The sequence below is a fragment of the Pseudopodoces humilis genome, chromosome 5 (assembly GCF_049639895.1).
Source record: "Pseudopodoces humilis isolate 2021_Gansu_Grassland_sample_001 chromosome 5, ASM4963989v1, whole genome shotgun sequence".
NCBI lineage: Eukaryota > Metazoa > Chordata > Aves > Passeriformes > Paridae > Pseudopodoces > Pseudopodoces humilis.
Genome location: NC_142204.1, coordinates 5,046,574 through 5,062,675, shown reverse-complemented (window position 1 = coordinate 5,062,675; position 16,102 = coordinate 5,046,574). Strand labels below are relative to the sequence as shown.

The window sequence follows — 16,102 nt, the reverse complement described above, 5'->3', positions numbered from 1 at the left end:
AGGTTCTACTGAATGTTTTTCATAATTGAATAATAGTATTTTTCAGATGACAATGAACCTTTCACTGAGAAAGTGTGGACAAAACAGCCATTTCTGTGATACGAGATGTTACCCCTATGAAAACTTGCTTAACACTTTAAAGGAACTTGAAGGTTTTTAAACCTGCATGGTTCTGGCCTGAGATAGGAGAAAATAACACTGTCAGATTCTCATTAAGATCTGCCCATCTCTGAAATATTTTCCCTGGATTTTGGCAGCAATGTAAGTATGCCAGTGGAAAAAGTTGCTATGAAGCATTTTGGCTCTTGAACTACTCCTTGTTTTTTTCTCTTCTCTTTGTTACTCTTATTCAAGGAAAGGAATACCGAAGGACTAGAGTTTCTGCTAGATAGTTATCAGAGCTTTATCATATTCATATTTAAAAGCACTTATTATGCTTACATTTTACTGATACCATCTTAACATAAGAACTGCAAATCCTTAAAATCCCCTGCAGCAGGCACAGAAATCTGTGCTGCAAGACCACTTTTCCTTGCTTGTTGAGTTAACAGCATAATTTCATGGTTATGGTGCACAATGCATCTTTTCTCATCTAGTTATTCCTTCAGTTGTACAAAACAAGATGCTGCAGATGTTTCAAAACCAGAAGATTCTTCTGCTTTACTTTCATTAGGACATAACTTTTGCTGGCATTCTGAAATTTATTGTTCCTTAATTAAGGTGATTTCTTTCTCTTACCAAACTGTGACTATAAAGACATACACATCATGGGTTATCTTTTTCATCCTTTTAATAGTAATAATAACGATAATAATAATAATAATAATGGTAATAATGATTAAAAAAACCTTGTTGCAGTTACTTTTCCATTTATTATTACGATAGATTTTTACAAAGGAATTTAACAAGCAGATTTCTGGAGTTGAAAGAATAGCCTATGCATGTCATTGCACATGCATAGTGGAATGATAAACATAAATCACACACCCACAGACACACACAGAAAACAAGGCACTGGTAAGACTGTACAAGTAATAAATGACCAAGAGGTTGTTGATACATTAAAAACCGAGCTTCTAGTGTCAGCAGCCATCTCAACACCCTAAAGCTGTGCATGGTTCTGGGGTTCTCTGCTCAATAGCCCTGCTGTGTCCCTCTTTCCATATGTGTTGGAGCCCACGTTTGTGGGTGAATAAACGGCCCCGATGGTGTTGCTGGAGCGCACCAGGAAATCGGCCAAGCGCTGTGTCACGCACGTGGCCGTGTTGCATTTCCTCTTCTCCAGCTGGTGACTGCCAAGGTGAAACAAAGAGAGCCAAGATTAAGTCAAACGATGAGCAATCGAGTGTGCCACTTCTCATAGTCATTTGAGCTCTGCCAATGTGGGAGTTCTTTGAATATGTGCACAAATACAGGAACATTAGAATCTTCCCACCACCTACTTTGTGCCTGAAAAAAATCCTTGTGCTGGGTGCTATTATCAGTTTTAATGATGGGGGTTATTCAAATGCAGAGACCTGAACAGTCATATGTCGTTTTTATTGATATCCTGCACAGCAGTTTATGACATCTAGAAAACCTGTAATGATAGTATAGGTAAGACACTAAGTGAAAACAATGACTAAATGTTTAACTTTCAGCTGAACTTCTAAATCTATTTAGAGCTCTTGCTGATATCATGAGGATTACTAACATAATGAAGATCACTAACATTTATTTAGTTCTCGTGTTTCCACAGAATCATAGCCTGCTCTCACTGAAGTGAGTGGTAATATTCCAGTCCACACCAAGTGGATTAAATCCTAAAACTTTCTCCCATCTGCACCACGTATCATGAGAAGTAGCAGGCATTGACAGCTTCTGCCAACTTCAGTATCGCTTAGGATGGTCTTTAGCTTTCTCTCTCTTTCTTTCTTTCTCTCTCTCTCTCTCTCTCTACTAAACTCTGACTAAACAGGTTTCATCTACTGAAAAACAGCCAAATATTTTTTGAAACACCAGCAACTTGCAAGGTCTGTTGTGGTGAGAGAGAATCCTTTGCTGAATGATACTTTAAAAAGTGTCCAAGGAAGAATCGTATCTAAAAAACCCCATTTTATGAACTGAACCAACAGACCATTTACAGAACTCCATGTAAAACTTATGTGGCATGAGGTTTTATTTTTTTTTTTTAATTGCAATAAAATAGTTAGCTTGAGAGAGCCTTGGTTTTCAGATTTGTTTCTTAGACTGCTGTGTTGTTCCTTCAGACAAAAAGACTTGCTTGCTGAGATTGCCTACTGAGTTATTGCTTATTTACTTGGACTTCTTCATGCTGATATGGCATGAGTTAGACACCAGTTTGTGGCTAAAGTTTACTCTGAAGAGAAACAATATCCCACTTTAAAACTCTGAGTAGTTGCCAATATATTCCTTTGCTTACTGATTATTAAATCTATCATCTAAAATGTTATATAACCTTTTTGAACAATTTGTATTGATCTAAGAATCCAAGTGGAAGAGCAGCTGTGAAAGGAATGTATTATATTTGTTCTTCATTAGTAGATATGCAGCAATTTTTCAGCAATTAATATTTTAAATGTGTAATTGCATTAAAAGAAAATTGCTGGGGAGGGCTTTATGTAACCTCTCATTGACTTTCATGGGTGTTACTATTGGTTTTAATAAAGTCCTTAACATATGAGGGTCAAACAGCAGGTGGTTCTCACAGAGATCCTGCTTTGTTTGTGGAGGCAGAACTCTCTTTTCCATTAAAGCTACAAAATCAGGCCCTGACACCCCAAGTTTAAAGCTCCAGCCCTTACAGGAAGCTCCTGGGTTTCTGTCTCATGTCTAGCCTGGCTGAACCCAGCATCCCTTTTAGCTTTGTGGTCAGTAGCCTTTAAGTAAATATATGCTGCCAGCAGACAATTCACCCAGTGAGACTGGTTCTAGGCCCCAGAAAAGCAGATAATGCAAACCACACTCATAAATGTGATGCCTTGTGTTTGAGTATTACAGTTATTTTGGAGAGGTTTGTGTGTATATATATATATATATATATATATATATTTTTTTTTTTTTTTTTTTTTTCCAAAGAGCTGTAAAAATGTGAGAACTTTGTTTTAAAATTACATTGGAAGGTACAAAAATTGTCATGTAATAGTATTTTTTAAACATATATTCAAAGAGAGAGGAACAGGCAACTATATACACATACTTATTTACTGAATTCATCTGTAACAGAATTGTCATTGAAAGAAATTCACTCAAAAGCCTGACAAAACTAGATGAACTTGAAAGTCTCTTCCAACCTTGATGATTCTGTGAAAAGCAGAATAGTTCAGTGCTGCTTATCTTTTTAGTACAAATTGCAGATAAATCCTGGAATGTTTTTTTATTTGTTAGAAAGTTGCCGGAAATTTAATTTATGTATTTATAAATAAGAAAGTATTTCAGACAAGTGAAATTCTATCAGAACCAATTTCTTCTTTTCCTTCTTCCTGGGATTAAATTAATGTTTAATTACGTGATTAAAAAATTTCCTTAATTACTGAAAGCCTTTGTACTATAAAATAATTCCATTCTAGCAGAACAGTAGCAACATTAGGAAGGGTATGTTTTCTTTTTTTTTCCCCTTCAGGCTTGGAAATCTGGCAAATTTTTTAAAAAAGAAGGCATTTGCAAAATATACCTTTCTTCTCAAGGTAATATAGTATTTGTAATTTATGGCAGTGTAACAATTATAAATGATTTCCAAGTTTATCCCTGGATTTCACTTTCTACCTTGAATGCTTTGATCTTTATGTTATAGAAAAGCTGATTTTTGTGCTTACAGGAAAGCTCTATTTAGTTATAAGGATATTTTAATCTCTTTTTTTTTTGAGAAAGAACAGCAGAAGTGAAGTCTCTCAAGTAGCAGAATATCACTGGAACAAAGTTTGCTTCATGATTCAATCTGATATGGCTGGAAGAAACAAGGAAAAATCAATACCTTTTTGTCTTTGCTGCTGGTTGTTCTGGCATTTCCTCACTAAGTCCTGAGAGTGGATTCTGTGACATTACAGGCAACATCCATCCTTGTCTCTTGGAAGTACCATCAGATAGATCATCAGCCACAGACAGTAATCTTAGAACAACAATAAAATAGCGAGCTTGAATAACTCTATTTTTATATTATTTGAGACATGAAAGCAGAAGCAACACATGCAATAAACTGAACACTTTTTTCCCTAACAGGAAATAAACATGATTATTTGTTACTCACCTCTCAATAGGTGTAGCTTCCAAACAGCTCAGAGTGACAGAAAGTGCAATGAAGAAAACTGACAGCTTTAGGTTGCACATCTTTCCTTCCAAACTTTCTGAAAAGAACAATGATTCAAAACCAAAAGCTAACCCAAATACTCTTCAGCATATCCTATCACTCATGCCCATTCTGTCCTAAATCATGAGCAGCTAGTCTTTTTCACAGGCTAGAATGAGAAAAATGATCCCCTCAAGTTTAGTGACACAATTCATTTTCAGAAATAAAGCTCTCAGCAGTAACTCATTTTCCATCCAGTAGTTTCAAATCCTGTCCCTTATCTCTGGTTTGCATTTCCTGACATGTCTCAGTCTCAAATTCTGGTCCTCAGTGCAGTTTACTTTAAACTTGTCTCAGTCTTTTCCTGAAAAATGCTCTTGATTAATAATAGGAGATATTGTGCTTTTCTAAAGCATATCTGTTGCACTGCAGTAAAGTAAGACAAAAGGGAAATTATTTACCTTTTTGTGGTCACAGATCTAACTGGAGAAGCCAGTGAGCCCTCTTTGTTAGCCAGAAGTGTGCATCCAACAATTCCAAGCTTGCATCTAGTTCTGGAGTATCCTTTTCCCTCTTCCTTCCTGGCAAGTAATACGGCTCTTATATATCCTTGACACCTTTCTCAGCTCTGACATCAGGCAGCACAGAGAGCCTGTCGTTAATTCCAATCCCTATAGACAGAAAGTGCCCCAGAGAGGAGCAGAGGCAGGTGGGTCATTATTGCACTAGCACATCAGTAAATATTCACCTGGTGTATGCAGAATGCCCTCGTGAAGGTACTGCAGGAGCATACTGCACATCAGAAATGTAGCCTCAATTTTACAGCTCTGATAAGCTGCTGAGGTAATATTCCCTGTGGGTGTTTTCGAGGGCTAAATAAGGTAACAAAAGTTACAAAGAAAGCCAGAGCAAATGAAACACCAGGCCACTGGTAATTGAAATACAAGAAAACATACCTCAGAAAAGATGGAAAAGTTAAAGTTGTGGAGGTTGGCTGTAGAATATAGATCAGAAGGAAAAGGAAGGGATAAAAGGTGTATGACGAATAAGGAAAGAGTGGAAGTTATTTAAATTGACAGATAGAGTTCTCATTCAGGGTAACACGGTAGAAATCATGTACATTTTTCAGTCAAGTCTAAAGGTGAATGAAAATTCTGTCACTATGAATGTAAAATCACATATTTTACTAACAGAGGTGGATTTGTCATGGGTGAAAATTGAGTCAATTAATACTTTTCAGAAGGCAAAGACTGGAATTAAAAAGCCAGGAAATGTCAGAATAAAATTACCTGTGCAAATTTATTTCTCTAGTATGCATTGAGTATGGTTCAGGGGAAAATGTACACCTTGTAATAGACTAAATCCAATGTTACTGAAATACCTAATTGCAGATTTACAAGAATGCAGATTAGAACCATTTACCTCTGATTTCAGTGGAAATTAGGCAAATAATTTTTTTTCCCCCCCTCTGTCTCCTTAGTTTCTGCTAAGGTACCCCACTGCCTTTGGAAAACAGGTCTTTCAATTATTTATAAAGGTCAAGGTTCTGGCACAAAAGCTGAGCAGAAGTTCTCTGTGATAAGAAGTTACCACGTGCATCTTTTCTATCCCCAAGAACACAAATTAGTTCTGAACTGCTTCAGTTCCAGGCCCACTGCCTTAACTGGAAACCCCCTTCTTTGTTGGTTTAGTCTGTAGTACCAGATTTTCATTGCAATGGCTCAAGTGCCAGTGTTGGCTCACTTCAGGCATCTGTGCTACTTGAGGTGAATACAGAAGGAATATTTAGCTGGGATAGTAGCTTCTTAACTTGATTACAACAGCCTGCAAATAAGACTCTAGAAAGTGACAAAATGTTTTGTTGATTGTTGTAGATGGTTTTTTGTGTGTTGTGGTTTTTGTTTTGTTTTTATTTTAAAGGGGTGCTACTGCTGGATATTTTTCTCTCTGTTTTTAATATGATCATATACTTCTTTTCACCAGGTTCCTGTTATTCCCTCTCTGGATGGACAGTCCCGGTGTAAGAGAAGTAAGTACAGTGTTTTATCTTCACCATCACAGTAAATTCCGTGCAACATCTGAAACAAGTTTCTCTCCAGAGACTCACTGTAGAATCTGACTATGATGAAATAACATTCTGGTGTTGCTTTCACTTGGACAATTTCACTCCTCTGAAGTGAAGGCATGATGAAACCCATTTTACAGAGATAGTATTGTGCTGAAAAACAATTATACAGATACTCTGGTTGGGGATTGACATCAGCCAATCTTCACTGCTTGGCTGCTGAACTTGAAAATGCCTTAGTGTGCTTTTTCCTGGGTGGAAAGAGATCCATCTGACACTCAGCAGTGGTCTTTATGCTCAGCCCATGTGAAAGATGCTGTTTCAAATCCTGGAAAGCAATGGATAGATCAATTAATGTTCAAGATTTTAAAAGACTTTAAGCTAATACTCAGAATCTCTTCTGTTTTAAGGCATCTGAGTGAGTGGTTTCTACATCAAACTTGAATCAAGCTATGGGGTTGAGAGAAATAAAATGAAATACCAATTTTCGAATAAATATTGATCCCAAATTCTAATTGCAGCTGTCCTGCAAGTAAACTGGGGGGGAGCCACCAATGCTTTGAGAGAAGAAGAGAAAGGCTGCTTCTTGAGTGCATTGTAGAAGTGAAAGTAGGCTCATGATGTCCCAGGAGCATTGCCAGCCTCCTGGGCCACACAGCATCTTGGCAGAGTCAGCAAGAAGTCTATCCAGCAATTAGTCACATGAAAAGTTAACAAAATTAAGGTACTGCAGATCCTGCTGCAAGTTCTCTTAAGTGGGAGTAGTGTTTTCCTGCACAAACAGGAATGGACTATTAAATTGTGGAATCTCTTTGACAGCAGAACAATTCATAACTCAAATTTCAAGATGCTGGCAGATGCTTTGCAGTTAGTGCAATGAGTGGTTGGAAAGCTATTTTTACCACTGACAAAGTTCCTTAACCTTGGTCTTAGAAAAAACCCTTTATTCCTGTGCATGACAACAGTTATCAGCCTAAGGAAAAAGAAAAAAAAAAGTGTTCTCATTAAAGAAATCTGTGATCTGAGTAGCTGCATGGTAATTTTAGACATTTATACTGGTATTTAAGTCTTTATGCAAAGATTTGTCTAAAGAATTGTGCCTGTAAGAGGGTTAGATGACACCAGAGCTGAGGTTTAGAAACCACCTAGAAGACATGTTTTCCCAATTCCTTGATTAGTTCTGGAAAGTACCTACACAATGTCTGGAACTGCAAAGTGCTGACTATGCTCTGCCCTGGGATGTAGAGGAACAGGGAACCAGCCTTGTCTGCTGATTTCATGTCCGGGGAAGTGGGATTTTTATCATTAAATGTGAGATGATATATAGAGACCATTCTAGTGCCTGTTTCCAGTGCAAAAGTCTAAATCAGCTTAGATGATCTGTGCATGTTTCTCCTTTTTGCCTACAAAAGCAGCCTTGGTGCAGCTCAGGTGCAGATGTTTACACTGTGGGTGTCTAAACACAAATGAAAATTAATTCCATCGGGGTGCTTCAACTCTCTGAGGTGCTCAGTGCCTGAGATTAAAGGTTGTCTCCCTCTTTCTCACATGCACCTTTTTCTTAGGCTACTCTTGGCACCTGCTGGGCAGCTGGTTCCCACTTTCAATGTCTACTTTTCAACATCTGAGTTCTACATCTGCCTAATAACTTTAATAAGACTCTTGGTAATGGATGTGTCTCTCCCATTTGTGAGTGTCAGAGCCACATCACCTGGTGCAAGCACTTCCCTGGCTGCTGTACAGCTGTGTGAGGCAGATGTCTCCAGTAAATTATGCTGTTGCTCAGTTACCAGGAACTAGAAGTGTGTGAATAACTCATGGATTAGTTGGCCTGTTGTATCAAAATGGAAAAAGGAAAGGTTTAGTCATTAACTTGCAATGGGCTTATTTCAGTTTTTTGAATTAACCAGCAATCAGTACAGCAGCAGCATTAACACTCATCAGTGTAAACATTGCCAGTAATGACACAGAATGGTTCATGTGTCACAGCTGGTACCTGTTACGTGAGTTGAACACAATGTTTAATGCAATTGTTTCATGTTTATAGCAATTTTAGTGGCCTTTCATTCCTTTTCAATTAAGCGGAAAACCAAAAGTAAAGCATAAAAAGGAGGTTTCATTGATAGTATCAGAACCTCTGAAAAAGTCAAAGTACCCTATATGGCCAAATCTGAAATGAGAAAAATAAATCAGGTTTTTCTGCTGTCATTTCATATGTCCTAAAATATCCAGGATTGACATTCATGAACCTGGCTATCAGGACACTCTTGCAGCAACTAAAAACTGTAAAACATCAGAGGGATTGTCAAATCTCTCTAGACAATTATGTTTAGGAACCTTGATTGTTCCCTAAATTTTTACATGTGGATGGCAAAGTCTGAAAATTTTGGCTATAATGCTCTGTTCCCAGTATTTCTTGCTTTGTGCTATGATGTTGAAAAGACAATGTTTGTACTTTCTGGTGTGTGTGGAGTTGTAATTTCCTACTGCTAGCACTTAAGCTCTGTGTAACTGCTTTGTTCAAATAGTGTTTTATCAAACATGCTTTTGCTAGCACAACTTTCTTTGTTACCCCTGTTGCATGTGGGCCATTTCAGGGCTGATAAAAATAAAAAGAGCTGTTCCTGTTGATCTCCAAACTGATGCTAAACCTGAGGAAGAAATATGAAAGAAGCAGCTGAGAGGTAAAAGGTGGAAAGTTAATAATTTCTCCTCCAGTGGGAAAAAAGCAGATGATTCAGAAATAAACAGTGTCCCTCCATGGAATTGATGAACAAATGAAAAGAAGTAATTTGGGTAGTCAACAGTATTTTAAACCAACTTTTATGATGTATTCTGTTACTCAGCTCATGCCACTGACAGAACAATGATGTACCCTGAAAGGACTATTGCTAATGATTTCTCTGAGAATGAGCTCAGAGGTTTGTGCTGAATCAGTGCCTATAGCTGGGAATCCCTCAAGCAAGATGAATAAATTCCATGTTTAGATCAGAAAAGTCAGAACTGAGAGCCTGGTGGCTGGTGAGTTATAGCTCCTAGTGCCATTCTTACACAGTTTATAGAGTTTTAATTGCATCCAACAATTTACCTTTGAGTACAACAGAAGGTTTAACTTTTTGATTTTCCTTTCCCCTGTCTCTCCTGCAACCTGCTTCCCAAAATTAAAAGCAAAAGCAGGACTCCCTTTTGGTTACCAATGTCACTCTCAAGGGCTCTAAACAGTGCTAATGGCAAATATGAATATGGAATAGGAATACTGCTCCTTCTGGTAAACTAAGTCATCCATTGCTTCCTGATATGCTAATTCTCTTCAGCCACTTTCTATAGCAATTAATGTATGAAAAGGTATTCTGGTTTCAAAGATATTGCTGGAATGGAATGTATAACTGCCACTATTACAACAGAACTCTCTAACATGTGCTGTGTTCATGTGTACTTGAAAGCAGAACAAAAAGCCTTGCTAAAAGGAAGGGCAGAGTGACTGTATTGAATCATAGAATCATAGAATGGCCAGGGTTGGAAGAGATGTTAAACATCATCCAGTTCCAACCCCCTGCCATGAGCAGGAATCCCTTCCACTGTCCCAAGTAGCTCAGAGCTCCATCCAACCTGGCCTTGGACATTTCCAGGGATGGGGCAGCCACAGCTTCTCTGGGCACCCTGTGCCAGGGCCTCACCACTCTCAGAGGGAAGGATTTCTTCCTTGTATCCCACCTAAACTTCCTCTCTGTCAGTTTGAAGCCATTCCCCCATGTCCTGTCATTCCATACTTTTGTAAACAGTCTCACTCCATCTTTCTTGTAGGCTCCCTTCAGGTACTGGAAGGCCTCAATTAGGCCACCCCTAAGCCACTGAATGACAGCAGGAAGTCTCCCTAAATTCTCCTGTTAGGGCAAAAAGAGGGGAATTGGGCATGTGTGGAAGTGCTGTTTCTGATTTAGTCAGTGTAACTGTGAGAACTCTCCACCCCTTCTTCTCCTTCTTTTGTAAAGAGCACAGACAGCTATAGAAGATGCAGTGAGACCAGGAGCCACCCTCCATGCTCCCCGGACTTATTCCACTGCAGGTGAATCACTGGTAAATGCAAAGCAAATGAAATCAGTCACCTCTTAGAGAAACTACTGGTTTTCAAAAGAATTCTACACAGATTCATCTCATACCTGATGTAGTGCATAAGTTTTAACTAAGTTTTCTTTTAAACTATCCCACATTTAAAAAATCAGATTTTTTTTTTTCTCTGCAAACTGCTGCAAGAGAATGACAATCTGGCTTTGTCTTGAAACACTCTGAGTTTTTCAGATGATGCAGTCTTGACAGCTCTGTTATTAATAGTGGCATTTTCCCTGCTGTTTAAAAAGGAGACTTGTGCTGAACTGAGAATCAGTCATGTTCGTAATAATTTTTCACTAAGGGTAGATGCAGTCTATGAGCTTACGTAGGAGAATTTACGTTGATGATACCATGAAGCATTAATTAACTTGTTTATGGTATGTCATCACACATAGCTGCAAAATAAGATGGTCCTTCTTCAAAAAGAAGTGCAGTAGGGCTGAATTTACAGTATTGAATCACTGTATGTGTGAGTGCTAGACCTGACCTTTTCATTCTACCTGGAGATGAGAAAATACTTTGATAAGCACAAGGAACATGGCATAAGTACATGAAACTATCTTTCTACTACAAGAAGTCATTAAAAATTCATTAGAAGTTCAGCACATGCATCTGAAAACATTTCGTGGATTTTTGGTCTGTTCTGGTTGTGTCTTTAACGCCAAATATTGATGTTTCTTTCCATTTAGCAGCAAATCCACTTTTGGCTGGGCTCATCCTTGATAACAGATTTCAGGAATGGTGTGAAAAAGTCAGTACTTAAATGTGAGCTCTCACAAATAATTTAGAAGTTACAAGTAACATGGCTAGTCCAAAAGGTGATGTTGTTTTTGCAATAGATTGTTATTGAGCCAAACACCCAGTGGAAAATTGAAAGCATGGCATTATTGCATGGAGGGAAAAATGAGGCTCTGGAACCTTTCAGTCGTTAACATATTTAAATAATTTCATATTAACACATGTTGTGCCAATGAATGATAAAATTTCAATGAGAAAAAGTTGAAAAGTCACATTATAAAAGCATTTGTGTTAAGAAAAGTGCCTTGTGCAGAACAGAAGAGAAGCACAGACTTCAGGACAAGTATCTTTAAAATCCGTAGGTGTTGAATACCTACTGTATATTTAGAATGGGTTTCTTGAATTCTGCTTTTGATTTTGGAGTATTTTCTGTTACATAAATTACTGTCTGTAGAAGCAGTCTTTTTTATTATTATTTTTTTTCTTGATTTTCAGGATTCCTACACATTTCCAAGTTTCTGGCATGATTCTAGCGACTGTAGGCTTGATTTTGATAGTTTTCAGAGTTCTCACAGTCTGCAAATGGCTCTTCTCACTTTTGAGAGCTATCACAGTCCCACATGCTTATTGGAATTGTGTTCATGCTTACTGGTATTGTGTTTAAAAATGAGCAATGTTGGCAATGTCATCTCTAATTTCATGTCAACAGAACATTTCATACCACTTCATGTAAATGAGGGGTTAACACACTCCAACAATTTTTTTAGGATGTCTTCATAGGCAGGCATAATCTTCATGGTGTTATGGATCACTAGAACCCACTGCTTTAAGGCATTATATCATTCTGCTGCCTTTTACAATACTCATAACAATTTGAGAAGTTTAAAAAGCCCTTATTGAAAGAACCATAGTCATTATCACCATAGAGGTGAGGTATTTTTTATTAGGAACTCTTAAAGCTACACTTATTTGAAGTCAGTGCTTTAATTTTCACTGCCAAAAGAGGATGTATATTTCATACAACTTTAACCTTCCTGAGAAAGAGTATCTATTTCAGGGGATCCTATGAAAATTTCCCATGTTTTAAAAATGAGATGTTTGTATCTAGAAAGCTGTGCTCACAGGTGCATGCCTAGCTATGTGCCTGACTCCCAAAAGATCCTGGATCTTCCACTCATGTTTCACAACTTTCAGGACTGAGCTAAGTAAAGTTTACCTAGAAAGGCCAGAAGTATCACCTTTAACCATCTAGCCTGATGGTATCTCTGCACACAAAGCATATTATCACACACCAGAAACCCTGTGGACTTGATGGATAGTGAAAGTGAAATGCTATCAGGTTACATAAACCACTGATTGATGAATCATAGGTAATGTCATTTTTTCAGAGGAAAAGGCTCCAGAGAGACTTTGAAGCTTTGAACTGCCAGTCAACCTGCAGTACATTCATTCCTTTAACTTTTCTCAAAGTATGTTCCTGAGACAATTTGCCTCGTTAGTGGAAAGCTGACGACCTGATCACAAAACAAATCCCTTTGTACTTCAACTAAGAAGTACTGCCCAAAAGTATATAATTAGGTTTTCAACATTCTGAAAAGCTGTTTTGACAATTGAAACATTTATGTTTTCTAACATTTAAAACCAGAAGTTTGTACAACAGAATGTCTTCCAGACTTGCAGCAAATTTAATGAAGAATAAAAAATTTTATGTCTTAATGAATTTTGCTGCAAGGCTAGAAGGCATGAATATGCTATGCCAAAACAAAAGCAAAGCCCCCAAATCCATACATCTGCAAATCAATGTGCTAAACTGCTTTCTTAAGGGAGAAACTGTTATGACAGTATCACTACTTTAAATAAATAACTAGTTATGAAAACCAGACAGGAATAATGTTTTGCACCTATGCAGTATTATCTCCAAAATACGGGTTTAAATGCTTTCTAGAAAAGTTTGCTTATTGTTCCTGTGTTACATGGGACAAAAAATTGAGGCACTCATGAGTTGAAAGGGATGAGTAGAGTTGATGGCAGAGTCGAGGACAGGAGACAGATCTGAATTTTTAGATTTTATAAGTTCATGTAGCTGACATGAACTCTATTGAGATGAGAGGGAAGAACATCTTACTGGATGGTCAAAGTAAATCTGAATTCAGACTCAAAATGGGCAGAAAGTTTTGTGCCTATCTGTGTTTCTGTGCCTACCAGGGTAAACAGCACCCTATTTTTTATTAAATGCAGATGGATGCTTTTCTACCTGGTTTGAGTACATCAAGATCTTACCTCTGAGTCTTTTCACTAGTCACTGCAATGAGACCTTGTGGCTCCTCTTCATTACCTTCTTTTGGTACAAACACTGCCTATATAAATGCATTTTTGATCAATGGAGAATCCAGCTCTGAACTGATGGGGGAAATGATGGAGAACCTATTCTGTGTCATGATATCCTTGCTAGCTTGCATTCCACTTCCCATGGGATGTGCAACCCAGGGATGCTGGGGTTCTGTGAAGAAATAGTTCACATTCCCAGCTTTTCTTGGATTAGAAGTGGTTGCTTACAACTGCAGTGCTGGGAAAGAGCTACCTGGTCCTTAGTGGTTTCAAAATAATGTGTTGTGTTTAGAGTGAGGCCAGAAATGTCATCTGCGTTTTTGGTAGGTAGATCATCATGACATACAACATTTAGACTAGGACCAATAATTGTACTCTGCATTTTTCACTGAGAACTTCGACTGATTTCCGTAAGAACACTGTTAATCCATTTGAATTTGAATTTGTCTGCACAAGCAGCTGTAAGTGGGTCCTGACCTTAGGCTGGGAGATGCTGGCTCACAGGATTTTTGCTCCTTGTACAAGATGAGTGGATCTAGAATGACACAAAGAAAGATAACCAGGGCAGGAGCCAGCTGATCTGGTCTTTATCTGTCTAAAAATTAGTTATCCAGACTAAGCTAAGCTCTTGAGACTTCCAAATCAAGGGGAAGAAAGAAGCACCTCCAGAGAGGTTCTTCCTCCCACTTATTTTAGACAGCTGTCTTAAAATGGGATAAATTACTCTCTGGAAATATCTGACTATAATGCCTATTGTGAGGTTCTGAGTGAGCATCTTCAACACAGCTCCTTGCTAAGAATAGGTTATACCTGATTCTGTACAGATACTCAATGTTCTCGAGATATATTCCCCATAATGAAGCATTTGAATGAACAGAGCTACCCCTCAAACAAAACCTCTCCAGACAGGAAAAAAACACCTGTGGTGTCTCAGTTTCACAAAACAGAAGGTTGATAATGCAGGAAAGAGTGAACTCAGTGAGAATATGGCCTTTAATAGAATCCCATGGAGAAGAAGGGAATTCTGTATGCTAAGATGTCATAGACTCTATAATGCTTTATTACCCATGAATTAATCACAATCAAGAACAATGCTGAATTCCCTATGTATTGAATTTTACATAATTTTACTGAATATTAATCTGTGCATTTATGAACATATGATAACTTCACATATCTACTCCTCTATTCTTGGAGAGGTTAGTTAATTTGTACCTGTTGCCAATTATAAATCACTTCAACTGCCCCTTGAAATAACCCCTGGGTTAATTTTTCTGTCACAGAGATAAGTATTTAAAAGAAATTTTTAAGTGCCTACTACAAGGTGGTGTTTATTTGACTGGAAATTTTGATTTTCATTTTTTGTAAATCCTGAGTTGGGTCTGAATCTTCAACCTTACTTGCCCTGAGCTGAAATTATTGTTGAATAAAATAATGTTACAGAGACTGTAGAATTGCACAGTCCTGTATGTGATGTTACTATGTTTTGGGGATTTTTAATGTCAGTAAAACTTATTTAATGGCTATTTATTTAATAATTTATTAAACTCCAGGACAATGGCTTTTATTTCCCCATTTTGCTTATTTCAGTGGGCAGTATCCTCACACTTTGGACCATAGGTTTTTGTCTTATTATCTTGTCGGGGGATTTTTTTCATTTCCAAAAAGTGGCAGTGGGTAAGTGAAGAAAATATAAAATGCAAGAAAACTGTTGAAATACCTTAGGGTGAAATAAGAATTTACCTCAGATTTTTGTTGGAGGATCAAAGGTGGAAACATCCTTTCTATTTCTGGTTAAGATGTATAAGGTAAATTTCAGTACAGGCAGACATCAGGTGTGGTTTGAAGACCACTAGGAAGAGAAAATGGAAAGCAGTGCTATAGCTCTAAGAAAATGTGTATTTTCTGAGGAAGTATGAGGCTTTTCACATATTGGAACCATGTAAAGAGCTTTTTACATGAGACTTTTTCCCATGTGTGAGAACTAAGAAGACATCATATCAGAAATTCAGGCTTTCACAAATCCCAATCCCACCCTCACTGCACGTTTTACATGCAGCATTTAGGATTCTGGTGTGCATTGGTACTTTCTGGCAGGGGGACAAAAGCAAGTGCCAACAGGAGTTTTAAGGTCATACATGAAACCTGTCTCAGCACCAAGACTTGAAGGGGTACCTACTGATTCTTAGGTGATGTCTAAAGGACTTAATCAATTCAAATTATCTCTTCCTGTCAGGTTAACTAGAACTACTTATGCTTGGCCAAATTACTCTCTGATTTTGTAACATCCAGTAATCAGTAACACGATCTCATTCCCCTCTTCCCTTCTGACCCTGTGTCACCCTTTCCTAGAACTCCACCCAGCCTGTACATTTATATACTTACATGCATTCCTAAAGTCCCACCTTGCTTGTGGGTGCTCTCTGGATGTCTTCAGTGGACAGGAGTGCTTCATGCTCAGAGATCTGACACAGATGTAGCCCTTGGTCCTTTTTTTTGCAGGGAAGAGAAAGAGGTGGGCTTAATTTTCCTTCTAAGAATTCGGTCCATGTCTGTCACATCCGAGCATTCTAAAA

The 16,102-nt window shown here is 37.9% G+C and overlaps 1 protein-coding gene across 4 annotated transcripts; it reads right to left on the bottom strand.

Annotated features, from left to right (window-relative positions):
• Positions 1-887: 887 nt before the first annotated feature.
• Positions 888-16,098, bottom strand: IAPP (islet amyloid polypeptide). 4 transcript variants are annotated; one of them, XM_088055921.1, is made up of 7 exons: positions 15,912-16,098; positions 15,270-15,378; positions 6,393-6,678; positions 4,747-4,956; positions 4,247-4,343; positions 3,974-4,108; positions 888-1,292 (listed from the first exon to the last, which is right to left on the bottom strand). In XM_088055921.1, exons 5-7 carry the CDS (start codon positions 4,324-4,326, stop codon positions 1,103-1,105), a joined length of 405 nt encoding a protein of 134 aa, XP_087912047.1. In that variant the 5' UTR covers positions 4,327-4,343; positions 4,747-4,956; positions 6,393-6,678; positions 15,270-15,378; positions 15,912-16,098; the 3' UTR covers positions 888-1,102. The 4 variants fall into 4 exon arrangements, with proteins under 4 accessions (XP_087912047.1, XP_087912048.1, XP_005527032.1 ...); XM_088055922.1 differs by lacking the exon at positions 6,393-6,678; XM_005526975.3 differs by lacking the exon at positions 15,270-15,378.
• Positions 16,099-16,102: the final 4 nt, after the last annotated feature.

Coding starts and splice junctions, on each gene's coding strand:
- IAPP (XM_088055921.1), bottom strand. CDS start 4,326: ATGTGCAACCTAAAGCTGTCAGTTTTCTTCATTGCACTTTCTGTCACT. Junction 4,109..4,246: donor GAAGCTACACCTATTGAGAG/GTGAGTAACAAA, acceptor TGTTGTTCTAAG/ATTACTGTCTGTGGCTGATG. Junction 1,293..3,973: donor CCAGCAGCAAAGACAAAAAG/GTATTGATTTTT, acceptor TCACCTTGGCAG/TCACCAGCTGGAGAAGAGGA.